This window comes from Telopea speciosissima, chromosome 4 (assembly GCF_018873765.1).
Source record: "Telopea speciosissima isolate NSW1024214 ecotype Mountain lineage chromosome 4, Tspe_v1, whole genome shotgun sequence".
Lineage (NCBI taxonomy): Eukaryota > Viridiplantae > Streptophyta > Magnoliopsida > Proteales > Proteaceae > Telopea > Telopea speciosissima.
In genome coordinates this window covers 71,973,219-71,992,620 of record NC_057919.1, presented here as the reverse complement: position 1 = coordinate 71,992,620, position 19,402 = coordinate 71,973,219, and the positions used below count along the sequence as shown (strand labels likewise).

Below are 19,402 nucleotides of genomic sequence, written 5' to 3'. Positions count from 1 at the left end.
AGAGAGTGGAACCCTAGTTTATCATTGAAATCATCAACTATGGGTTTAATCTGAAGTACTATGCAGCATAGGGTGCAGCACCCCTTCAGTAGAAACCTTGTAAAACCTTCAAACCAGAACCGAAAATCAACAACCGACTAATGGTAATGCTTTGGTACCATGTAACAGAGCTAACCCTGTGAAATCAGAGAATTGAAGAAGAGAATAAAGGAGATGGGAGAGAAAGGGGGGGGGGGGGGCTGCTAAGAGACAGAGTCGATACTCAGCAGCTCCCTCCAAGTCTTTATTTATTTATTGTAACAATAGAGTACATAAATAGATTTCTAATCCTACTAGGAATCAGAATTAAAAAGGAATCCTAATTCCTAATTAGACATCCTAATTCCTAATTAGACATCCCAATTACAATATTCTAATCGAGTTACATAATTAACAGTTTCAAAGGAATAATTTATGATTGAATCCATCTACCTAAATAATCGCTTTGCGGGATCGCTCTCCCATTATTCACCACCACATTATCTATCCTAGTGTAACTAAAGTTACATACCATATACTCCATTTCATTCTACTTATCTTAAAACCTTTTGATTCCAAGGTTGATCTCCACAACTCCAACTTGGCGTTAATCCCTACTTTTGTCTCATCCACCAAAACAATATCATCAACAAAAAGCATACACCAAGGAACCTGATCTTGAATGCCTTTGATTAAATCATCCATGATAAGCGCAATAGATAAGGGCTTAATAGGTGATCCTTGTTGTAACCCAATTGTAATTGGGAATTCACTACCTTGACCCCCCATAGTTCTTACACTAGTCACCACACTATTATATATATCTTTAACTTTGTCCACATCCTTACTTGAAACACTTATCTTCTTTAGTACTTGTCAGATTAACTCTCTAGGAACTTTGTCATAAGCTTTTTCCGAGTCAATAAAAGCCATTTGGAGATCCTTGTTGCAATACTTTCCACGAGTCTCCTAAATAAGTAAATAGCTTCCGTCGTGGATCTTCCTAGTATAAAACCAAATTAGTTCTCCTAAATAGTAGTTCCTTGTCTTAGGCGAGTTTCAATAACTCTCTCCCTTATTTCATAGTATGACTCATTAGTTTTATGCCTCTATAATTATTGCAACTCTGAATATTACGTCTGACTCATTAGTTTTATGTCTCCATAGTTATTGCAGCTCTGAATATTACCTTTTTTTTTATAAATCGGAACCACAATGCTTCTCCCATGCATCTGACATTTTCCTTGTTTTCGTAATCTTATTAAACAACTTTGTTAGCCATAAACCAAAAATTCCTAAGCTCTTCCATACTTCTATTGGGACCCATCTGGACCTGGTGCCTTGCCTACTTTCATCCTCCTTAAAGCTTTTTTTACTTCAGACACCCTAATTTTTCATATATATCTATGACATGTGGTGTCATGATAGGTAATACAGCCTTTCAGGACAATATTACTCGAAATGTCTTCGTTTAGTAGGTTGCAGAAATAATCTTCCTATTTTTCCTTAATGTCCTTATCCCTTATTAGTACAATACATTCTTTACTTTAATACATCTAACCATAGTTGTCACGGCGTCACGGCGATCCAAGTCGGTGGAGGGGTGTCACGTCGATATATCGACATGTCGCCCACCATGGCGTTACCATGGCGAGCATGTCGACCATGTTTTATTTTTTATTTTCTCTATTTTTAATGTGTTAATAGATGTATACTCAAGCCATGTTTTATTTTTTCTCTATTGTTTCTCAAGTTTTAAGAAGAAAATTTAGAAATCGAAAGAAATCGAAGAGGGAAAGAAGAAATCGAAAGAAATTGAAGAGGGAAAGAAGAAATTGAAGAGGGAAGAAGAAATCGAAGAGGGAAAGAGAGACAGGAAGAAGAAATCAAAGAGGGACGCCGTGGCGTAGGTCGCCATGCAACCCTCTCCAGCGCCAGGACGCCATGGCAATGCCATGACAACTATGCTGCATCTAACACGGTCGAAATCTCTACTCTTCCTTTTCCTCATTTTAGTTATCTTATAGATAAGTTTTTCCCTTTGTGGTCAAATTGTTATAAAAATCTTCATATTTTTTTGCTCATGCTTTTCCCAGTCTTCTTAGCTTCATTTCTGGCAAATGTATACTTTTTTAGATCCTCAACATCCTCAGTACTTTGCAATGTCTTAAAACTAGCTTTCTTAGCTTTAATGGTTGCTTGAACCTCATCATCCCACCACCAAGTTTCACTAGAAGAATGACGTTTTGCTTTCGATTCATCTAGGACATCTTTAGCAACCTTCTTAATACAAGTAATCATCTCATTCCACATAGTATTAGTGTCTCCACTAAAGTCCCACCTTCCTTGTTTGACCAACTTATTAGTAAATGATTTCAAGATATCTGCTTTGAAGCTCCACCACCTTACCTTAGAGCAAATATGCTCACCTTTCTTACTATTCAGCGTAAAGAGACATATCCACGACCACTAATCTATGTGGGGTGGTTGGCTACAATGATGCCCACTCTTGAAGGTAGCTAAATGTTCCTCTCTCTTTTCAAAGTATGTGTTCACAACAATCATAAGGCACATCAAAATCTAAAACTAATGTCCCCCCTCCTCATTCCTTCCTCCAAAACCATATCCTTTGTATATACCTTCGCAGCTTCGACGATCTCTTCGAATATGACCACTTAGATCACCTCCTATAATAATCTTCTCTCCTTGACTAAAACCTTGCACTCATCCGTCCGTGTGTTCCCAAAATTATAATTTACCACTTTCATCCAATCCTACTTGGGGTGCGTAAGCGTTAGTTATATTGACAATCTCCTTTTCCAACACAAGCATGATAGATATAATCCTATCACCAATTCTTTAACATCCACCACATCATTCTATAAATCTTTATCAACTACTATGCTCACTCCGCTTCTATTACTTTTATCCCCCATATACCAAATCTTAATGTCATCCAACTCCTTAGCTTTTTTACCCTTCCATCTAGTCTCTTGAATACAAGCTATGTGAATCCTTCGTCTCTTCATAGTATCTATCAATTCTAGACTCTGACCCATTAAAGATCCTATTTTCCAAGATGTTAATCTGATCTAACCCTTGGATTCAGTTCTTTACCTGCACTCGTCCATGGTGCGAGAACCCTTGCGTACTTGTCACCGCAGCTGGATGCTGACGCAATGCGTTGCTTACAAGGGACGCCCTAGCTAACCCTTGCTCTATGTTCACTACATCGGGGTCAAAGTGTAGCGTGTCGCTTACAAGGGATGCCCTAGCATAAGGTAAAAAGAAATATAAGGTTCTAGAATCCATGTAAAAAGGGTTTGGCTAAAGTTTTTTTTGGGTTGGCTGCCGACCTTACACACCAACCCTCCTCACTTTATCCGGGCTTGGGATTGGTAGCAAAAACATTGCTTCGACTGATAAAGATGGAAAATCTTTTTGATATTCCACTTGTCAAATTTAGTGGTCTATCTCAATTCTATTACCTGTCATTTATGGGATTTTCCCTTTGTTTCTATTGATCCATATTTTTCAAATAGAATTCACATAATTTCTGAAGCAATATTATGATATGTGGTGATATCAGATTGGACTAAAAATCCATATGACATGGGCATTATGTTCACAGAGTTTGAGCTGACTGAACTGCCATTTGGTGGATGCATTGATGCTTTAGTGGCTCTGGAACAGTTGGTGCTGGAAGCCTACTCCCTAAGATATACAATATGTTGCTTGCTTTTGTGGCTCCATATTCACTTTCTTCCTCTCTCCCACCCCCCCCCCTCCTTTTTTTCCCCCTAAATTGATATCTTCCTTTTTTTCTCTTCACTGAATTTGAATATGAATCTCGAAGTTGAATATTTGTATTTCTTATGCAATACCATCACTGCATCTTTGATAAGCTATGTGCCGTTAAACAACTGTCAGGAATATACATTGGTGAGGATAGGATAATACACTTCACCCGAAAAGCAGGCCAGGAGGTTGGCACAGGAACAATCTTGGACCGCATTATCTTCAGCTCCTCCCCCTCATCTTTAGATACTCCTTGCCCAAGATGTGGTGATCAATCAATGCTTGATGGGGTCATTTCTTCCTGCATCGACTGCTTTCTCTCTGGTGGTGATCTGTACCTTTTCCAGTATGCTGTCTCACCAGCTTTCTTTCTTGCCAAAGCTCGAGGAGGGACTTGCACACTTGCTACTTCCGATCCTCCAGCTGATGTCGTCCACTGTGCTTCTTATCTCCTCCATAATGGCTTTGGTGTCTACCATATTTTCAAGAACAACTGTGAGGATTTTGCAATCTATTGTAAAACAGGTTTGCTAGTGATTACCAACATTAGTGTGGGCCGGAGTGGGCAGGCAGCATCATTCCTTGCTGCTGCCACTGCAGTCATGGCTTCACCGCTTCGGTTCATGACTACCAGTTTTGTGGGATTGACAGCCGTAGGTTGTGGTATGTATTGTATTAGCAGGTTTGTTTCTGATATTGGAATACGGCGGGATGTAGTAAAACTCTCAGTGGAAAGGCTTGTGGATCGGCCTGGCTTCGATGAGCCAGATGTAACCAGAGAAGAGTCGTAGCTATTATACATAGTTTGTGTATGCGGGGATACCTTTCTCGAATGTGGCCTGGGATTTGCTCTTGACTTTAGCAGAATGAAGGGCATTTGGTGGCAGGAAAGGCTATATAGCGGCTTTTATATTCTTCCCCATCCTCCCTTCCACAACCCTCACCATTCCCCCCCCCCCCCCAAAAAAAAAATAAATAAAAAATAGATATATAATTTTATACACGGCCCGTTATTTTATTTTGGGATAATCTGTTTGTAAAGTGATAACTTATTATTGTAACCAATTATAATTTTTAAATATATTTCTCCTCTCTCTCTCTCTTTATGTGTAAGCCCTCCCCTACATCTCTTTCAATTTCAAGTGTAACGTCTTACATTGCCGGTGGGAAAATCAATTTCCAGTAACAGGGTTAGCTGTTGCCGTGGAACTTTGGCAATTAGCTAAAGTATTTTAAGCGGACCCACGTTTGCTACCTGACGACCTTCGTGACCCCATTGCCCTCTGCCCCACCTCATACCATTCCTTTGTTGCTGTCTATTGATTAAGGGAAAGAGTTTTTTGTACGGAGCATGGTCCCTATGCCAGTGCAAGGGCCAATGAGAACGTATGTAAAAGCATCAGTAGGGGAGGGTCGTAAGTGACAGCCATGTTCTTGGAAAGTTTTTTTTTCCATTGATTAATTATATTCTTGAGGAGATGAACCTAGAAGGACTTGGCTCTTGTGCAGTTGTGTGGGGCCCAGATGGAATCCACCTGTGAAATAACTACCTTACTATTGTTTTTATTGTCATTTAGCAATCTAGCACCTACGCAGCTCCCGCTACGACTGCACAAGATCTTTTTCCAACCTTGAAAGGAAGGTGTTAGACGAATCAATTGCTGAGGCTGCCTTTCGAGCATTCCAAGAAACCTATGAGTCAACCACAGCCTCACTTCTGTAATTTCTCAACCCGTGCATCTTGAGAAAATAAACCACAACCTGATTTTTCTCTTCATGTCTTTCTCAATTATCAAACTTCAATGAAAGCCACAAATTGAGAAAAAAAGTCGTGTTCGGAGTTTCTTTTTATTTATTTATTTATTTTTGTTGGTGTTTATTCTGATTTAAAAGCAAGCAAAATCCTCTTTGTTGTTGTTCCTCCAGGTCTTCGGGGTCAGATTTCATGGTGGATTTGGGCGAATCCGAAAATGTGTGTGGTGGTAAGAACGTGTAGACTTTGTCCAAAAGCATGGCTCCTGAACATTTACTGTTCATGTGGTCAAACAAGGAAAGTTGAATTTTGAGGGAGACACCAATGCGATGTGGATTAAGATGATGACTTGTATTAAGAGTGTTGCCAAAGAGGTGCTAGGGAAAACGTAGGGGAGTCCTCAAGCTAGATTTGGTAGTGGAATGATGAGGTCCAAGCAACCATTAAGACCAAGAAAGATTGCTTTAAGACATTACAAAAGACTAAAGAAACAAAGGATAAAAAGAAGTATAATGATGCAAAAAACAAAGGAAGGAAGATTGTGGGGATGGCTAGGGCATAGAAATATGAGGATTTTTATTTCAACCTAAACACAAAAGAAGGAGAAAAAAACTATTTATAAGATAACAAAGATGAGAGAAAGGAAGAGTAGAAATTTCGATCAGGTGAGGTATATCAAGGGTGTTGATGGAAGAGTGTTGGCAAGGGATGAGGACATTGTGAAGAGTTGGGATGAGTATATTTGTGACCTATTAAATAGAGATAGACTGAGTAGAAATGACCAGACGAGTACATTATGCATCAAGACACCACACACTATAGATACGTACGAAAGATTAGTGTGGTGGAAGTTAAAGAAGCATTAAGAAAGATGAAAGCAGACAAAACATCAAGCTCAGATGAGATCCTAATTGAAGTGTGGAAAATCCTAAGAGGTTGTGGGGTATATTGGTTAATCAATCTATTTAACAAGATTATTACCACAAGAAAGATGCCAAATGAATAGAGGAGAAACAATGTAGTCTCGATCTAAAAAAATAAAACGATATCTAAAGCTGCAACAATTATAGAAGCATAAACCTAATGAGCCACACTATGAAACTTTGGGAAAAAATTATTGAAATCTGTTTGAGAACAGAGACTCATATCTCAATGAACTAATTTGGCTTTATGTCAAGAATATCCATGACAGAAGTTATATACTTATTGAGAAGACTTATGGAAAGATATAGAGATAGCAAGAAAGATCTCCATATGACCCTTATTGACATGGAAAAAGCCTATGACCGGCATATCTTAGTGAAGAGAGGGGTGTCAAATAATTATGTTGATGTAATTAAAGATATGTATGAGGATGTGGTGACTAGTGTGAGATCTATGGGAGGTCAGGGTAAAGAATTCCCAATTATGATTGGGTTACATCAGGGATCAGTCTTAAGCCCTTATCTTTTTTGCGCTTAGCATGGACGACCTAACCAATAACATTTAAGACGAGTTCCCGTGGTGTATGCCCTTTGTCGATGATATCGTTTTGGTGGATGAGACAAAAGCAAGGATTAACGCTAAACTAGAGCTTTGGAGATCAACCTTGGAAACAAGAGGATTTAAGATTAGTAGAACAGATACAGAGTATATAATGTGTAATTTTTAGTTGTACTATAATGGATACTGACAAGATGCGAATTGATGAAATAGAGATAACGCAAAGTGACTATTTTAGATACATGGGGTCAATCATAAATAAAGGTGACAAAGAGGATGATGTTTCACAGAGGATTAAAGTGGGATGGGTGAAGTGGAAAGGTACATTTGGCGTGCTGTGTGACCGACGTATTCTTTTAAAGCTTGAAGGAAAGTTCTGTAGGACTGTTGTATGACCAGCTATGATGTATGGTGAAGAATGTTGAAAAGCTTTGTGTAGCATAGATGAGGATGTTAAGATGGATGTGTGCAAAAACAAGAAAGGATAAAGTACAAAATGAACGTATAAGAGCGGAGTGTGTGGCCTACGTCAGCACTCCCAGGAGTCTATCTCTCTCCTCTCCATGTGAAAAGACACCTCTGCCGCCTTGTTTTGAGGAGGAGAGAGATAGACACATGGGAGTGCTAGCATGGGCCGCACTCCCAAACAGAAAACTACTTCCCTATACTTTATCAAACTCAGGTCATCTCAGGTGTAATTTACCACAAAAAACAATAAAAAAAAAAATAATAAACTTGTTACATGGAGTCCCTGTATGCCCGCCCAGGCCCTTGCTTCTTGAGCTGATTCTGTGAAGCAAAAATCCATAATATATACCACAATCAAAAGGACCATTTTAAAGAGAGACGATGCCTATTGGGATTCATTGCAATCGGTAAGATAACTCCCAGCACATGAGGTGTTGCAGATACAGATGTTAGAAATTGTAAAGATTGGGATGTTGTGAGGAGGGGGGGTGGACTGGGGAGAATGATGGAGCACAGTATTCCAACCTATCCTAGGAAATCAAGCGAAGGCAGCAAGCCCATTTTTGAATGTTCATCGACACTTGAAAAGGATTTCGGTGCACTTTGGTAAATACGATGGAATTGTAAGACCCTCCCAAAAAAAAAGGTTCTTGTTAAAAGACTGATCTACAACAATATTTTGAACCAAATGTGATCTAGAAGATATGGAGCAACAGAAATCTTTTCAGCCGGTAGACCAAGGGGTCTGTCTTGCAACCCATATTTTCTTGGGGATTTCGCAGATAGAAACAAATGCCTGCACGGTTTCAAATTGTTGTTTGCAAAAACTAGACGAGTCTTTTGTTGGAAATATGTCCATAAATAAATAAATTATTTATTTGTGATTACGATTGCATGACATTAACGGGCTGTGGTTGTCCATAGGTTTTCACCTTAAATATTTTCATGGCTAGGGACAGAACTGGGCATTCTGTTCATATGGTCATCATATTGTGTGTGCTCATGAATGCTAATTCAGGGACACAAATGTGAGTGTACATATTGTGTGTACATTGATTTTGATCACATGAGAATCTTGAATGGAATATTGTCAGTTGTTTGAGGACAAGATTCTCATTGGTAGTTTTTCGATTGGTCTCCAGACCTGAGAGATCCTTATCGTTGCAGCCAGACATTATGGGTTTTGGTGTACCAACTGTTGATGTCCTACGGACGATATATCGGTGCACTAAATTCATGGTGTTTATCTGTGGACGAAAGAGATGCTCATCAAGGAATCCACTCCCATTTTGGATGAATATCAAGAGAGAGTATCTAGACATGATTGGACAAAAATCCGGATCCAGTGTTACATTTTGTAAAATGTTTACAAAGGTTTTCTAAAATATTAATATTTATTTTTCAAAATGTTTTGAAATATTTTGAGATATCCAATCGGCAGTTTAGATTCTCTGCATGATATTTCGACAAACCCAAGTTGTGACAGTTATTATTTCCATGCCTAGAGGTTTGTCACGTGATATTGTTAAGTGGAGAAACCAAGTCGATACTTGACTACTACAACTTTGGGAGGAATAAGAATTATATCTACATCTGATATAGTAATTGGTAAATGCTTTTAATTTAGAATTATTGGCATAAGCTGATCGGCATATATAGTAGATTTTCCATTGGAATTATACCTTTTTCCAATGCCGGCGGCGAAGGATTGTACACGCAACTAACAAATTAATTATAAAGAGAGATTTAATATTATTAACTATTAAATCTCAAATAGATTGGTTAATGGAATTAACTAATGATTGTTTTTTTTTTTTCTATATATATTATTTTATATATTATGGAAAAGGAGATGAGGACGAAAGGTTTGAGAAACTTTTGTTTTATCTATATCTTTTTCTATCATATATATATATAAGGATAATGAAGAGAAGAGATTAGAAATTGACTTTGTAAGTCGTATAAGAGCTAAAGCCGAATTCATAAGAGAGTGTGGTGACACCTCATGCCACATGTCATTTTAATAGCTTTATTTAAAATAAAAGAAAATAAAAAAACTAAGTACTTGATGAGGAAGCATTATGGTTTGATTAATATATGACACTTTCTGCAAACAGAATGTAAGAGAACGGCTTGGCTTCGGATTTAGCTTTGGAAAACAAAAAACGCGTGTATATATATATAAGAGCTAAAGCCGAATTCATAAGAGAGTGTGGTGACATCTCATGCCACATGTCGTTTTAATAGCTTTATTTTAAAAAAAAAAAAAAAAAAAAAATAAGTACTTGATGAGGAAGCATTATGGTTTGATTAATATATGACGCTTTCTGTAATCAGAATGTAAGAGAACGGCTTGGCTTCGGCTTTAGCTTTGGAAAACATAAAACGTATTCTCTTTTTCATTTTTCTCTCTTTTGAGTTCAAGGGTTGAACTTAAAGTCTTTGGCAAGTGTTGTCATAGAGTGTGTGCGTACCTTTGCCGTTGTGTTGGAGAAAAGCTACAATTCCTAGCAGGTGTTGTACTTGTGACACTCAAGATAACCATTTCTCCCCTTCCATATGATGGAAATTTGTAATGGAAATCTCTATTCCTGCAAATGGAGTGATCCTGATTTCTAATATGATTAGAAAATTAAGTTTTATTTCCGCTGCATATTGATACTCCATCATCTTTTATCCCAAAAAAATAAAACAAAAAATCCACACGAGTCTTCCAAGTGACGCGGGAATCAAACCAGAGATTTTTGTTGGGATCCTAGGTTAAGTAAGTTCTCTATGAATTCCCTCCATGGCTCAGAGAAAACCAAAGTAGCATCAACAAATTGGAGATCATTGTGTTCTGTTGGTCAACTGAGGTTTGCTGGAGTGGTGTTGTCATTGTTGGCAACCTTATTATCCATATTGGTGATGCGGCAGTGGTATTTGATGAGTTGGAAGAGCTGAAATAGTCAAACAGTCACCTACACAATTATAAGGGTATTTTGGTCATTTGACAGGGTTACAGGGGTACCCGCACTTAAAGAACACTATTTAACAGCATATTAAGTCCTTATATAGTGTTTGGCAAAGGGGCGAAGCAGCAGGTGAAGGTTTCATACTGTAAAAGTTGTGATTTCACAGGTTTATGCAATAATAGTAACTTTAAGGTCATTTTTGGAAGGTTTAATGGCATTTATGGGTGAAGTAGTCTTCATGAGAAATGAATTTCGTTGAGTCACGGCTCTAACGCAACTGCCTCGTATCATTTCAGTGTCTGACGGGAAAGTTACAGTTGTTTCCGTGTTGACGCGCAGAAATAGAACAAATCTGGAATAAGCAAAAAGTTTTATACTTAACCAAATTTTTTGGTCGTTTTTTTTTAAGTGCTACTGGAGATAGACGTTTCCCATTGTTTTATAAAGTTACAAAATCATGGTGGCCGTTGGATGTTGTTCATCACGTCATTTTTTATTGATCCGAACGGGCGCATCTCCATTGGCTAATTCTATGGTATTGGGTACAGCTTCACTACATCGAATCAAGATCTCACTGAAACAAGCTGTCACCATATTTTTGGAATGTGATCTCTCAACCAATCTTGCTATTCAGGTCGTGCCTTGCCGATTGTCACGAATATTTCAGAATATTACAATTTCGCCCTCCACTTGCCATTTTTGTATCATTCAACTTTGGAAGGCAATATCTCTCATTCGGAATCCAAATCAGTTGCTGTTTTTTTTGAAATTGCATAATTTTTCAAGGAAAACACAGTGGAAACGTGAGAAACAGAATAAAAATGTCAAAAACATCAAAAACTATGAAAAACCTTGATTGAACAATCGAAGATGCTGCTTTGAACATTGGAGAACGTGCACGACATCAGGAAGACTTCAAGCAGTGGGTTAGTTACGGGATTACTCAGGGAGAGATAATCTTTTGCTTCACAAGTCCTATTTGATATTTAGGGTTTGATTCATCATGAAAGAATCCTAATTTTTGTTCATGTTATTGGGAGGGACTTGTAATTGAATTTTTATATTCATATTATAATTCCATTCAAGTTGGGGTTTGATTGGATTGGAGTTGTAGCCCTAGATTTCGTTATTGCGGAGTCAGAAGCAGGTGTTGTAGCACCTGGGCTATTATAGTAATCGAATTCGAGTTGAGTATTTGAGGAAATACAAAACCCTTACGGGTATTCCTCCGTGGATGTAGGTAACTTAGCCGAACCACGTATACTTGGTGTACTGTGTGCTTGTTATTTTGTTTTCGTATTCTTGGAGTGTGTTTGCTGCAGAGTGGTGGTGCATTGTTTGGTAGACCTGGCCACACAGTGGTTGCGAGATGGACATGCATGTGAGATTGGTAATTACGGGACTGCCCCGATCAATCTTTGTGTGTGATTGTTATTGCTACGAGATTGAGTTTGGAAGAATTTTTTAAGGCACTGATTCACCCCCCTCTCAGTGCACCTGGGATTATCAAGTGACATCAGAGCTAAGTTACCTAGTGAATTGAAGCTTAATAGCTTGGGACAGTGAGCTGAGAGAAAGAAGGATGGATAGCAACAGTAGTTACAGTCACAGCAAGGTACCACAGTTTGATGGAATAGGTTATGATTTTTGGCGCATCAGGATGGAGATATATCTGAAATCATTAGGCTACGGTGTTTGGATGTCTGTGAAGAATGGATACAAAATTCCCACAGGTGATATAATTAATACAGTTGAACTCAAGAAGTATGAAAACGACTCTAAGGCTAAGAATGCACTTCTGAGTGCATTGGTCAACACTGAGTTTGCCAGAGTTGTTGGATGTGAGACTGCTAAAGAAGTTTAGGACAAGTTATAGAATGTCCATGAAGGTGATGAGAAGATCAAAGAGGCAAAACTACAACACTATAGGTCACTGTTTGATAATTTGAAGATGTCTGATGAAGATACAGTAAAAAGCTTCATGAGTAAAGTGAATGAAATTATAAACGCCATCAGAAGTCTTGGTGAGAAAATCAAGGATGCAGTGGTAGTAAAGAAGAATCTCAGGTCTTTGCCGGATCTCTATAACCCAAAGGTGTATGCTATAGAAGAGTCAAAGAACTTGAATGAGTTGAGTTTAGATGAATTGCATGGTATATTGACTGCATATGAAATGAGAATGGTAAAACCTAAATCCACAGAGAAGGAGGCCGGATTTAAAGCCATGAAGAAGTTGAAAATTAAGCAAGAAAATGATAATGAAGATTCTGATGATGAGCTTATTGCCTACCTTGCCAGGAAGTTCAAGAATGGTAAAGATAAATACAAGGAAAAACTTCCCTTGAAGTGCTTTAATTGTGGAGGTATAAGACATTTTGCCTCTACAAGCCTCCAATAACAACTTTAAAAAGAAAAAGTTCATTTCAAAGAAGAATGACATCTTCAAGAAAAAGAGTTTGATGACAAAAGAAGATGACACCTCTTCAGAAGAATTAACAGAAGTTGAAGACTCTGATGATGAACTAATGTTCATAGTCTTAGCAAGCAATGACCAACAAGAAGAAGAAGAAAAATCTAATGAGGATGAAGAATCAGAAGCTGAAGATCTGGAAACTATTTTTTATACTACCTTAAATGAGTTCAAGATAGAAAGAAAGAGAAGCAAGATGTTGGAGAAGCAGCTTGCAGAAGAAGGAGAGAAAATCAATCAACTAAAGCTCACCATTGAAGAAATACAGAAGATGACTGAAGATATTAGCATTAACTTATCTTTGAAAGTTGATGAATGTGCCAAGCTTGAAGAAGAAATAATAAAACTAAAGGTAGAACTTGAAAATTTGAAAAATAAGGACTATCTTATAGTTGCAAATACATCTCCAATAGTTACAACTGTGAATGACAAGGGCAAGGAGGTTTGTGTTCAAGAAACTGAAGAAGAACATGATCCAGCATCAAATGGAGCTAGCATGTTAGATGATCTCCTTAGTAGACAAAGACCTGTCAATGATAAATCTGATCTTGGCTATGAGAATGGAAGTTCTTCAAAGAGAGTGAAGATAAAAGGGAATGGCACTGCACATAATCCGGTCAGGTTTGTTAGTGAGAAGAGAAGAGGTTCAAGACCTATGAATTCTACTAGCAAGAAGGTTAACGAGGATGGGTTTACTACAGTATACTATTAGAGATCCAAAGACTACATGAAGAATATTTGGCAAACTCAAAGGTTCAATGGGTATTGTTATGGCTGCAACATGTATGGACACAGAGTAACAGAATGTAGAAGGAATGTCAAGCCTGCAATTGTCAAAATGAAGAACATGTTTACACCATTGGTAGATCAGAATGAGGAATGTTTTAGATGCTACAAGCTTGGTCACATTGCAAGAAACTACAAGACCTTACTTCCCTCTCAAAGGCAGTCTATGAAGAAGGAGAAGAAATATCACACAAAGAATAAGAAGGTGTTTACAAAGAAGGAAGCCAAAAAATCCATCACTGCATCTGAAAAAGCAGTTTGGGTTGAGAAGAAGAAGACAGGAGAAAGCAACAAATCATTGATTGTTTAGACGACTTTTAAGGCTCAAAGAAGATCATCTCCATGGATTCTTGACAGTGGGTGTTCTACTCATATGACAAGTGAAAGAGATAGATTTTTAAATCTTGATAAAGTTGAAAGTGGCTCAGTTAGATTTGGGAACAATGATGGGGCCCAGATTGAAGGCAAGGGGGACAGTCAACTTGGATCAAGGAAGAATAAAATCTAACAGGGTGTTGTATGTAAACGGGTTGAAACATAACCTTCTGAGTGTGAGTTAAATATGTGACCAAGAAAATGAGGTTATTTACGAAGGAAGGTTTTGAGATAAGGAAGACGAAAAATGGAAAGAAAGTGGCTCATGGTTCCAGGACAGATGGAAATTTGTATGTTCTTACAGAGAGCAATGATGACAATTGCATGATTAGTCAGGAGAATGAAACCACACTTTGGCACAGAAGACTTGGACATATAAATTTCAAGAACTTAGCTAAGTTGAGCAAGAACAAGGGTGTTAGGGATCTTTCAAAAATCAAGAACCTCACAAATCATGTTTGTGGACCATATCAGAAGGGTAAGCAAACAAGGGCTATATACAAGTCAAAGGAACACTACCCTAGTAAGCCTTTAGACTTAATTCATACAGATTTGTGTGGACCAATGAGGACTCAAGCACTTGGAGGAGAGAGATATTTTATGTTACTTATTGATGAGTACTCAAGGATGACATGGGTCTTTTTTCTCAAGGACAAAACTGAAGCCTTACACTGCCTCAAGGTGTTCAAGAAAAGAGCTGAGAATGAGACTGGCAAAACAATCAAGTGCATCAGATCTGACCAAGGAAAGGAGTTCACATGGAGTGCTTTCATAGAATTTTGTAATGAACATGGCATAAGAATTCAGCATTCAGCAGCAAGAACCTCTCAACAAAATGGGGTAATTGAAAGGAAGAATAGGATAGTTCAAGGAATGGCTAGGGCAATGCTTACAGATAATAATATTGCAAAACATTTTTGGAGAGAAGCCATTTATACAACTGTCTACATTGGCAACAAGTGCTTGTTGAGACCACAAGAATCCAAGACTCCATATGAATTATGGTTTAATAGAAGAGCCATAGTGAAACACTAGGGTGTTTGGTAGTCGTTGCTTCATCAAAAGAAAGGAAGACAACCTTGGAAAATTTGACGATAGAGCAGATGAAGGGATTTTCTTAGGGTATTCCTCAAAGAGCAAAGCTTACAAATGCTTCAATAAGAGGTTGGGGAAAGTTGTGGAGAGTTCAGATGTGAAGATTGATGAAACATTACCCCACTCTAAACCAATAGTGTTAGAAGAATAAACTTTTGAAGAGGTTGATGATGATGCGAAATGATGAAGTTGTGGAAGTTCAAAAGCATGAGGATGCAGACACAAATGCCCATGAGATTGACACGGTGACAGAGAGAGATGGAAGACCTAGTTTTGAAAAGTGGCAAAAAGTGCATCCCCCAAATCAAGTCATCGGAGATCCTAAAGCGGGTATGCAGACAAGAAAGATGAAGGCCATTACATATTCTCTATTGTCACAGGTGGAACCTAAGTCCGTTTATGAAGTAAGCAGAGATGAACATTGGGTTAAAGCCATGAACGAAGAGCTGGATCAGATTGAGAAGAACAACACATGGGAGTTAGTTCCCAGACCAGCAGACAAGAACATTATTGGCACCAAGTGGGTCTTCAGGAAAAAGTTAAATGAAGATGGTCAGGTGATGAGAAACAAAGCCCGGCTTGTGTGCAAGGTGGAAGGAATAGATATTGATGAGACTTTTGCATTGGTAGCAAGGATGGAATCCATTCGGATGTTCCTAGCTTTGGCTGTATACAATGGTTTCAAGGTATATCAGATGGACGTGAAGTCAGCTTTCTTGAATGGTAATCTTGAAGAGGAAGTATATATATAGAGCAACCAAATGGTTTTCAGCTTGGGGAGGATCCAGATATGGTTTGTAGACTACAGAAAGCTCTTTATGGATTGAAGCAAGCTCCAAAAACTTGGTACTCTAGACTTGATACTTATTTGCATCATTTGGGACTGCGAAAGGGTATGGTTGATAGCAACCTGTATGTGATGACAGAAAGTAGTAGTCAATTGATTGTGGTAGTATACATAGATGATATCATTTTTGGAGGGCACAATGATGAAGTGTGTAGACAGTTTACAGAGTGCATGAAGAAAGAGTTCGAGATGTCCATGCTCGGAGAACTCTCATACTTTTTGGGATTGTAGGTGAGCCAACGGCAGAACGACATTTTCATATGCTAGATGAAGTATACCAAAGAGATGTTAAAGAAATTCCAAATGGAGGATAGTAAACCAATGGGTACGCCCATGGTTGTGGGATGCAAATTGAGTACAGATGATGATTCCCCCTTAGTTGATCAGACAATGTACAGGTCTATGATTGGCAGTTTGTTGTATTTGACAGCGTCAAGGCCTGATATTATGTAAGCAGTTTGTCTGGTAGCTAGATTTCAAGCCAGCCCAAAGGAGACACATCTATTGGCAGTTAAACGAATTTTCAGATATCTTCGGAGTACAGTTGAGTATGGTTTATGGTATTCCAAGACCTCTAAATTCACTCTCACGGCATTTTCATATGCGGATTGGGCAGGTAGTGTGGATGATAGGAAGAGCACTAGTGGCGGTGCATTCTACCTTGGCAAAAGCCTTGTTGCATGGCACAGTAAGAAGCAAGAATCTGTTTAATTATCTACGGCAGAGGCAGAGTATATTGCAGCGGAAGCTTGTTGCACTCAAGTCATTTGGATGAAGAGGTAAGTTGCAGATTATGGCATTGACAGTTCTGAACCGATTCCTAACATGTGTGATAATTTGAGCGCAATAAATATTTCAAAGAATCCGGTACAACACTCGAGGACAAAGCACATCGATATCCGATATCACTTCTTGAAGGAGAAAGTCACAACTAATGAGGTGAGATTGGATTTTGTCTCTACATCAGAACAGGTCGCCGATATTTTCACAAAACCACTCCCCAAGGAGAGTTTTGCACAGCTCTGAGATAAACTTGGAGTTGTCACTCCAGTTGCGCAGTAGGAGGCATGTATACAGGGGGAGCTTCTGGATAGGTGGAGTTTCCATGACCCTTTGTACTTATTGTCAAAGGGGGAGAAGTTGGTGTGTGTGCAAAGAGTTGCCAACAATTCCAAAGGGGGAGATTGTTGGTCAACTGGGTCAACTGAGATTTGTTGGAGTGGTGTTGTCATTGTTGGCAAACTTACTATCCATATTGGTGATGTGGCAGTGGTATTTGATGAGTTGGAAGAGCTGAAATGGTCAAACAGTCACCTACATAACTATAAGGGTATTTTGGTCATTTGGTAGGGTTACAGGGGTACCCGCACTTGAAGAACATCATTTAAAAGCATATTAAATCCTTATATAGTGTTTGGCAAAGAGGCGAAGCAGCAGGTGAAGGTTTCATACTGTTAAAGTTGTGATTTCACAGGTTCATGCAATGGCAGCAACTTTAAGGTCATTTTTGGAAGGTTTAATGGCATTTATGGGTGAAGTAGTCTTCATGAGAAACAAGGTTCGTCGAGTCACGGTTCTAACGCAACTGGTCTCGCATCATTTTAGTATCCGACAGAAAAGTTACAGTTGTTTTCGTGTTGACGCGCGAAAACAGAGCAAATCTGGAATAGGCAAAAGGTTTTATACTTAGCCAAATTTTTTGGTCGTTTTTTTTTAAGTGCTACTGGAGACAGACGTTTCCCATTGTTTTATAAAGTTAGGGAATCATGGTGGCTGTTGGATGTTGTTCATCACGTCATTTTTTATTGATCCAAACGGGCGCATCTCCATTGGCTAGTTCTATGGTATTGGGTACAGCTGCACTACATCGAATCAAGATCTCATTGAAACAAGCTGTCACCATATTTTTGGAATGTGATCTCTCAGCCAATCTTGCTATGCAGGTCGTGCCTTGCCGATTGTCACGAATATTTCAGAATATTACAATTTCGCCCTCCACTTGCCATTTTTGTATCATTCAACTTTGGAAGGCAATATCACTCTCATTTGGAGTCCAAATCAATTGCCTTTTTTTTGAAATTGCATAATTTTTCAAGGAGAACATAGTGGAAATGTGAGAAACAGTAGAAAAATGTCAAAAACGTCAAAAACTGTGAAAAACCTTGATTGAACAATCAAAGATGCTACTTTGAACATTGGAGAACGTGCACGACATCAGGAAGGCTTCAAGCAGTGGGTTAATCATGGGATTACTCAGGGAGAGGTAATCTTTTGTTTCACAACTCCTATTTGATATTTAGGGTTTGATTCATGTTGAAAGAATCCTAATTTTTTTTCATGTTATTGGGAGGGACTTGTAATTGAATTTTTATATTCATATTGTAATTCCATTCAAGTTGGGGCTTGATTGGATTGGGGTTGTAGCCCTAGATTTCTTTGTTGCGGGGTCAGAAGCAAGTGTTGTAGCACTTGGGCTATTGTAGTAATCGAATTCGAATTAAGTATTTGAGGAAATACGAAACCCTTACGGGTATTCCTCCGTGGATGTAGGCAGCTTAGCCGAACCACGTATACTTGGTGTACTGTGTGCTTGTTATTTTGTTTTCGTATTCTTGGAGTGTGTTTGCTGCAGAGTAGTGGTGCATTGTCTGGTAGACCTAGCCACACAGTGGTTGCGAGGTGGACGTGTATGTGAGATTGATAATTACGGGACTGCCCCGGCCAATCTTTGTGTGTGATTGTTATTACTACGGGATTGAATTTGAAAGAATTTTTTAAGGCACTAATTGACCCCCCCCCTCTCAGTGCACCTGGGATTATCATCTTCCTACTTGTCATCAGGCCTCTTTGATCCAGCATTGACACAAATGTGCTGAAAGTGACCCCCAAGAGTAGACAAACAAAGGGAATAGCACAGCAGGCACCTTATTGAAGAACTCTCTACAAGGAAATACCCTTTAGAGCTACACCGTACACCATCTATAAGATGGACATATAAGTAGATTAGATGAGCTTTTAAACCACTTTCTATATGCAATTGTATTCTCACCTATGCATGTCAAGTTGATGTCTTTAGTAGATGAATCTTAGAGGGCATTCGTCGTCAATTCCCCCCACCCCGAAATAGTTCTTGGGACCACACCCCATGGATGGTGTGAGATCAACTTTGGTGCTTAAATGTCATTGGGGAGGATCTAAGCTCTACTCCCCCTACTTAACAAACAAACATGTTCCATTCACATACCCATTGTTTGAACAATTACATTAGCACCCCTGAAGGCTGACGGTGTTAGTGAGGTATTAGTTTTGAAATGTAAAAGGCAACTTTACCCCTTCTTCCTTCTTTCTTCTTATTC

The 19,402-nt window shown here is 38.7% G+C and overlaps 1 protein-coding gene and 1 long non-coding RNA gene across 2 annotated transcripts in view; one reads left to right on the top strand and one right to left on the bottom strand.

Annotated features, from left to right (window-relative positions):
* LOC122657407 (protein LEAD-SENSITIVE 1) overlaps positions 1–4,681 on the top strand; it is a 56,738-nt gene extending 52,057 nt beyond the window's left edge. The window contains exon 3 of the mRNA XM_043852104.1: positions 3,949–4,681. Coding sequence (XP_043708039.1) covers positions 3,949–4,607 — 659 coding nt within the window. The 3' untranslated portion in view covers positions 4,608–4,681. The remainder of the gene's footprint in view (positions 1–3,948) is intronic.
* LOC122657408 lies at positions 1,062–1,242 on the bottom strand. The gene is made up of 2 exons (XR_006332302.1): positions 1,208–1,242; positions 1,062–1,157 (listed from the first exon to the last, which is right to left on the bottom strand). It is a non-coding gene; the product is annotated as an uncharacterized LOC122657408 (long non-coding RNA).
* Positions 4,682–19,402: the final 14,721 nt, after the last annotated feature.